General features: G+C 61.6%; 1 protein-coding gene across 1 annotated transcript; it reads left to right on the top strand.

The window, feature by feature from the left end:
* Positions 1 to 767: 767 nt before the first annotated feature.
* Positions 768 to 3,526, top strand: FOS (Fos proto-oncogene, AP-1 transcription factor subunit). Its single transcript, XM_069783846.1, has 4 exons — positions 768 to 1,075; positions 1,524 to 1,769; positions 1,894 to 2,001; positions 2,122 to 3,526. Exons 1-4 carry the CDS (start codon positions 935 to 937, stop codon positions 2,728 to 2,730), a joined length of 1,104 nt encoding a protein of 367 aa, XP_069639947.1. The 5' UTR covers positions 768 to 934; the 3' UTR covers positions 2,731 to 3,526.
* Positions 3,527 to 7,679: the final 4,153 nt, after the last annotated feature.

The following is a 7,679-nucleotide window of genomic DNA, read 5'->3' as shown; positions in this document are numbered from 1 at the left end:
TCTGCGTATATAATAGACAAGTAAATAGTGCCACATAACGCGTTCCTCGCTGCAGGGAAGGGGGTCGGTCAGGCTTTCCGCACGTAGGGCCCGCCTTGTCCCCGTGCCCAGCTATGGGCAGACCCCGCTCCGTGCCGGGGACGGGGCCCGGCCCCTGGCCCTGCTTTGCCGCCTCCCTTGGAGCACCTTGCTCCGCGGCGGGGCTGCGCGGGGGCCCCGCCGAGCCGCGGTGCCGCCGGCTCCCCCCCCCCGCGGAGAGGGGGAGGGTGTCACCTGCGGCGGGACGGCGTCCGCGGGGGCAACGTCGGTCCGCCGGGGCCCTCGGCGAGGTCTCGCCACGCGTGGGGTGGGGGTGGGGGCGGGGGGGCCGCCGCGCCGCGTTCCGTCCCGTCCCGTCCCGCCCCGCGCGCCGCCCGCCGCACTTGGCTGCAGCCTGGAGCGCTTCCCGTCAGTCACGCCCCCTCGCACAGGATGTATCCCATATAAGGATATCTGCGTCAGTGGGTTCCCGAGCCCGGCCGTACCACTCCGCGCGGGGGGGGGAACCCCGCCGCCGCCCCTCCCCGCGCCGCCCGCGGGGCTCCCCCCGCCCCGGCGACCGCCCCCCGCCCCTCGTCGAGGCTCTCTTCCGCGGCGGGCGGCGGCGGGCGGCGCGCGGAGCGGCCCCGGGGGTGTCGCGGGGCGGGCGCGGGGCGAGCGACACCCCCGCGGGCGCGGGCGGCGCGTCCCCAGTGACGTCGTCGGGAGGGTATAAAAGGGAGGCGCCGCGCGGTAATCCAGCAGCAGAGGCAGCCCCGGCGGCGGAGCGGAGAGACGCGCGGCGCGGACCGGACAGAGGGACGCACGTAGCCGGCCCCCTCCTCGCCTCCTCCCCAAGGGCGCTCCGCTACCACCGCATCGCCCCGCACCGCCGGCTTGCGCGCACCGAGCCGACATGATGTACCAGGGCTTCGCCGGAGAGTACGAGGCGCCCTCCTCCCGCTGCAGCAGCGCTTCCCCGGCCGGGGACAGCATCACCTACTACCCCTCGCCGGCGGACTCCTTCTCCAGCATGGGCTCGCCCGTCAACCCGCAGGTGAGGCGTCGGGCACGCCGGCTGCACCCTCGCCGCGGGGCGGGAGCAAGCCGGGAGGGAACGGGACGGGATGGCGGGACGGGAGCGGGCGGCGCGGGGCCCGGCAGCGGCCGCGGAGGAGGGCGGGCCGCGGCGGGCTGCCCCCGGGCCGGGGGCCGGGCGGGGGGAGCGGGCCCGGCGCCTGGGCGGGTGGGGGGGGGAGCCGTGGCCGGGGCCGCGCTCTGCGGCGGGTGTGTAAAGCGGCTTCATTGATAAAACGCGAGTTCATTGAGGAGACTCCGGAGCAGCGTCTGCGTCAGCGCGGACGTCAGAGATATTTATAACAGGCCGCTCTCGTGTGGAGCCGGCGCTGACAGTGCGGCGCCGTGGCCGGTGCGGCCCCGGGGGCGGCGGGGAGCGGTCCGGGCGCCCCGCTGACGGCAGCCCCCCCCTTTCCTCTGTCCCGCAGGACTTCTGCACCGACCTGGCCGTCTCCAGCGCCAGCTTCGTGCCCACGGTGACGGCCATCTCCACCAGCCCCAGCCTGCAGTGGCTGGTGCAGCCCACCCTCATCTCTTCGGTGGCCCCCTCCCAGAGCTGCGGGCACCCCTACGGCGTGTCGGCGCCCGCCCCCGCCGCCTACTCCCGCCCCGCAGTGCTGAAGGCGCCGGGCGGCCGCGGGCAGAGCATCGGTCGCAGGGGCAAAGTCGAGCAGGTGAGCGGGGACCGGGGTTATCGGGGCGGGGGGGGGGTATGGGGGGGGGCGGCCGCGGCCGGCCGGCCTGGCCCGGGGGGCACCGGGCTGGCGGCGGGACTGAGCAGCCTCTCTCTGCCCCCAGCTGTCCCCCGAGGAGGAGGAGAAGAGAAGGATCCGCCGGGAAAGGAACAAGATGGCAGCGGCCAAGTGCCGCAACCGGCGGCGGGAGCTCACCGACACGCTGCAGGCGGTAAGTGCCGCCCGGGAGGCGGGGGGAGGGGTGCCCGGGGGCGGGGGGGTGGCAGGAGGAGGGGGACTCTAGCCGTGGCGGGGATGCCGGCCCTGGCTGACAGCCCCGCGCTCTCTGCAGGAGACCGACCAGCTGGAGGAGGAGAAGTCTGCGCTGCAGGCAGAGATCGCGAACCTGCTGAAGGAGAAGGAGAAGCTGGAGTTCATCCTGGCGGCCCACCGGCCCGCCTGCAAGATGCCTGAGGAGCTGCGCTTCTCTGATGAGCTGGTGGCCGCCACCGCGCTGGACCTGGGCAGCCCCAGCCCCGCCGTGGCCGAGGAGGCCGCCTTCACCCTGCCGCTGATGGCTGAGGCGCCACCGGCCGTACCACCCAAGGAGACCGGTGGCAGCGGGCTGGAGCTCAAGGCTGAGCCCTTCGACGAGCTGCTCTTCTCCACGGGGCCGCGGGAGGCCTCCCGCTCCGTGCCTGACATGGACCTGCCCGGGGCCTCCTCCTTCTATGCGTCGGACTGGGAGTCGCTGGGCACCGGGACCAGCGGTGAGCTGGAGCCCCTCTGCACCCCCGTGGTGACCTGCACCCCGTGCCCCAGCACCTACACCTCCACCTTCGTCTTCACCTACCCCGAGGCGGACGCCTTCCCCAGCTGCGCTGCCGCACACCGGAAGGGCAGCAGCAGCAATGAGCCCTCGTCCGACTCCCTCAGCTCCCCTACCCTCCTGGCCTTGTGAGGGGCTCCAGCATTGACTGACCTGCGGGGCCCCCTCCCCTGCCCGCGCACCACCCCCCCCACCCCGGACTCGCCGCTGTGCCCCATGGGGCTCCCCAGGCCTGGGGAGGGCCCTGCCACCGCCACCCCCCCCGTCTGGCCTGGCACCCTGGGGCCTGGCAGAGTGCCCCGCACCGAGGCCTCGTACCTCTTCCAGAGATGTAGCAAATCGCATGGAGTTTGTCTCGTCCCCAACGGCCCATCCATGAGAGCTGGTAGTCTGTAGCATGTCCCACATGGCTGGGTAGGTGACTCCCTCCCCTCCTTAGTATCACTAGCATTAACTAATTAATCTCTTGGTTTTCAATGATTGGAATTTAACCTGGTGCTGGGTATCTCCAACTTGTATCTAGTGCAGCTGATTAACAATAACTACTGTGTTCCTGGCAATATCGTGTTCTGATGACTTAGCAATGACCCATCTTACCTGGGGGGAAAAGAGACTCTATTTTATTTTCTAGTAGGTAGATAAATAGCTATATCCATGTACTGTAGTTCTACATTGATGTTCATTGTAACTTTACTGATCATGCATTGTTGAGGTGGTCTGAATGTTCTGACATAAGTTTTCCATGAAAACGTTTTTATTGTGTTTTTAATTTATTTATTAAGATGGATTCTCAGATATTTATATTTTTATTTTATTTTTTTCTACCTTGAGGTCTTTTTTGACATGTGGAAAGTGAATTTGGATGAAACTTAAGCATTGTTTGCTTATTATTGTTCAGAGACATTGTCAATAAAAGCATTTAAGTTGACTGCTGGAGCTGTCCTTGTGTTACCTTTAGCATTGCTTCCCTGTGACCCTAAAGGAGTTCCCTAACCTCTGATTTAAGCTGGGCTTTATAAACTGCAGATGGGTGCTAGCTGCCTGAGGCATAAGGCACATCAGAGTGGGAATATCATTAAGGACAGGTCTGGCCTTGCCCTGGTGTCAGTCAGGGCTGGCTGTGGCTATGCCCTTTCCCACCCACCCCCAGTGGGCAGTGGGGTCACTCCTTACAGCCTTCCCTATCTAATCTGTCTGGCTTGGGTCTCCTCCTGCTCCTCTGTGTGTCACCTGCTGTGGCCTTTCAGTGGCAAGCTGGAGACCGCATTGGAAAGGAGGTAAAAAGGGCAGGTGAGTTCATGCCTCTGAATCAGGGAGGCCATCTCTAGGCTGGGTCCACCTAATCATTTGCATGTGCCCAACAGCCCAGCTTCCTCCTGCCTGGGGAGGAGTGGACAATGTGCCCAGGCTCTGGGTGCCCCTGGACTTGGTCTGGCACCTCTGGGAGTAGCTATAGTGTATCCTCTTCCGGCCATGAGGGGAGGAGAAACACTCATGCACTTTCTTCTTGCTTTGGGCTGAGTGGGCTGACCCTTCTCTTGCCCTGCTCTTCCTATTAAAGCTAGCCCAGTGCTTGAATTGGAGTCATGGCAAACAGCCCGCCCCCCCCCCCCCCCCGGGGAATGTGCTCCCTCTCTGGGATCTCTGCAACACTACTTTTCCTTCCCAAGTTAGCTTAGAGGGGCTGCTAACCTCTGTCACTCCTGCTGCTTGTGCAGGGAAACAAGTGCCCCTCTGGCAGGACAGCAGCTGGGGCAGGGTGCCCCTGCCTGCAGAGCACTATTCTGTTCCCTCCCTAATGCTTGCACATGAAGGGTCCCACAAGAACAGCGAGGCCCCCCTGACAGCCTCTAGCCCTGTCACTCCAGCTCCTGAGAACTCCTTTCTCAAGGTGGAGGCAAAGGCACCACCTGCGCTGGCACGTGTTTGGCTGAAGGCCACCTTGACACTGCTCTCAGGAAATCTCTGCAGGCTGGCATTCAGGGCTGGGTTTGTGTAACTCCACGTTTCCTGGTCACTGCAGCAGGCTCTGCTTTCTTCACCCCTTCCCTAATCAGAACACGCACAGGATGTCTCTCATCTCAATAGCGTGTATTGCAGCCTCATGGCTTGCTCAATGAGGCCTGCCCTATGCAAAAGCAAATATTGCGCGCGGCTTCCCGTCTTTCAACATTAAGCTGCAGGCAGCGCTGACAACTGATGAAGAATGACCCCAGTTGCTACTGAGATGTCACCCACTGAGAAGCAGCTACTTTCACACTGCCACTCGAGTTTACAAGGGCAACACCCAGGCACAGCAGATGCACAGTAGAGCAGACCCCTGAAGCAGTCATGTAGGTGTAGCTGCAATAGAGTGAGACTTATGTGACAAGTAACCCTGTGAAGTCAGTAAATCTGGCATCGCAACGTGCCTTCTGCTGAAAGACCATCAAGTTCAGAGCTAGAGAATTCAGAGGTCTTGGAGAGCCCACGCATACTGTTGAAATCACCAGACGTTCAGCAGAGAGGCAGAAAGGAGCAGGGCTCTATAGAGTCCCAAAATACCACACAGGCCCCTCAAAGTAGGTGGAGTGATCTTGGCCCCATCATCTCCCACAATCACTGGACAGGTTAAAGCAAAATCTAGCGCTGAATTCTGAGACAGCAATACTGCAGACTAACTGAAGCTTTTCTTTCTAACAGCAGTGACAGCAAGTGCCAAGTGTGTCAGCTTTTGCATTTGTTATGCAATTATGTCAAACTCAGGGGTGGCAGTACATGAGACACGTTACATTTAACCCCAGGCTCCAGCCCTACTCCTTGCCTTCAGCCAGGGATGATCCAGAATTCAGGATGTGCTACCTGAAATTTATGGCGTGTCATGAATATGATTTATCTGCTTCCTAGCACTGGAGAACTCTGTAGTGAAATCTCACTTAAATCAGTGGGAATCTTGCCACTAACTTCAACAGAGCCATGAGAGGGAATAATGCAGCAATGTCTGCTTGGAATGGATTACATGCATGTGCTTCAATTATAAGCTGTATCTGATACATCACACAGATATCCATACAAAGCCCTGTGAAACAAAAGAGTGGAACGAGATAAGAGAAGCAGGTAACGCTCCGCGTTATTTCTGACGCCTCCTGTGCTCCTGATCCCATTGAGGGCGGTAGTGTAGTTAACTCTTAGGAACGAAACTGCAACACAACGCAAGGAATAATGGAACTGTTATTACGAATTGCAAAAAGTAGAGCTGTAAAACAACATGAAGAGCCTTCAACGCGTTTAGAGTAGAAAAGAAGGGCTGCACAGCAAAACAACCCCGGATAGAGGAGGGTGCTGCAGATCCAGGACTGCTTCGATGCTGACGGAAGCTGCAGTTCCGACACGCTACTGTGCGCCCCCCGCCCTCACCCCTCGTCTCCAGCGCTCCTGCCCCCGGGCCGCGGCGGGGCGGCCCCTCTCCCCCGCAGGCCTGAGGGCCGGGCGTGGGGCGAGCCGGCACCACTGCCGATACCTGAAATCACCGCGGAGGCTCGTAGCGTCGGGCCGGCCCCAGCGCGACCCCGCGGGGCCCTCTCACGGAGCCGGGTGAACGGCGGACGGCGGAGCGCGGCTGAGGCGGGCCTTCCCCGGGACCCGAGGCGCTGGTCAGGGGCCGCGGGAGCGCTCCCGGGGGCCGAGGCGCAGCTCCCGGGCCCGGCCCGCCGCAGGCGCAGCCGCCCTCCCCTCAGGCGGCCGGTGAGGCCGCCCGGGCCCCACCGCTCTCGCCGGCCCGGGCGCGCAGGCCGCGGGGGCTGCCGCTGCCGCCGCCTCCGCCGCCCCCAGCCGCGGGCCGCGCCGAGCCCCTCCCCGCCGCGCCTGCGCGCCCGCCGCCCCTCCCCGCCACCGTGTTTACTGTTTGGTTGCCAGGGCGCCGCGCGGCGGGCGCGCCAGGGACGTGACGTCCCGCTCCCCGCGGAGGCGCTACGAGCCAACGCCATGACGCAAGTACTTCCGGCCGTGCCCATATATGGCAAAGCGGCGGCGCCCTTCTTCCCGTGGCGGGCGCCGGGCGTCGGTCCGCGCGTGCGGTTCTGCGGCGGGAAGGTTCCAGAAGGGAGGGGGGCGCGCGCCAGGGGCGGGGCGGGCGGGCGGCCATCTTCCTCGGCCTCGGCTTCGGCTTCGGCTTCGGCTGGGCGCTGCCCGGCCCTGCCCTGGCAGCGTCCCCGCAGCCCAGGGCCACGGCCCGGTGCCTTGCCCCAGCCGGGGAAGGCGCGGAGCCGGCGGCAGAGCTCTGTGCCGGGCTCCTGGCAGGTAGGCACCTGCGGTGGGCTGACAAGGAAGGCTGCCTGGGCTCCCTTACCATTCCTCCAGCACTCCCCTTCCTGTCCAGGTGTGAGGTGTCTGGAGAAGGTGTGGGTGCTGAATCCCAGATGGGTTCGCCCATGACAGCTTGTAGCTCTTGCTGTCCCTCGCTAGGCTTCCCTCGCTTCTCCTCTCCACTTTTCCTCTCTCTTAGCTGGAAGAATTGACCTGTGATGGTGGAAAATCCAGGGTGATAGAATTCAACGTAAAAAAAAAATGCATAATAACAATTAGCTTTTATCTCCATATGGAATTGGGTGAAAGAAAATAATTACCCGTTTTTTTTCTGCACTTGCAGTACAAGAGCTACTCTGTGAAACCTGGCTTCAGCGTAGCGGGTGACCAGGCACCTGTATCCTTGGAACACTTGTTCTGCCGGTTCTCCTGTCATTTGTTTTGTTGTTACTTTGCCAATAAACCTGACTCTTCTGCTTTCGGTCAAAATAGAACAGGAAGCCTGCCAAGAAAAGTTGTCAGAGCTAGTGGACAGTCAAAAATAAATGGATTGTTCAGAGGAGATAAGGTTCTAGAAAAAAATTAAATTAGTATTTTGTTCTGTGCTCGCTGTAGAGGAACTTAAGAAGATTCCTGTGCTTGTACTTCATTTTGTGACAGATTTATCGGAGGGTATGTCTCAAGCTGAAGTGTCTGTAGAAAAGGTTATGAAACAAATGGCTAAAATAAAATGCACTGAACGGTTGGACTGCATGATATTCATCCCAAGAGTTCTAAGAGAAGTCAAGATTTAAATA

Source organism: Haliaeetus albicilla, chromosome 5 (assembly GCF_947461875.1).
Source record: "Haliaeetus albicilla chromosome 5, bHalAlb1.1, whole genome shotgun sequence".
NCBI classification, from domain to species: Eukaryota; Metazoa; Chordata; class Aves; order Accipitriformes; family Accipitridae; genus Haliaeetus; species Haliaeetus albicilla.
The sequence above is the reverse complement of the archived record's forward strand: the minus strand, read 5'-3'. Positions and strand labels throughout refer to the sequence as shown.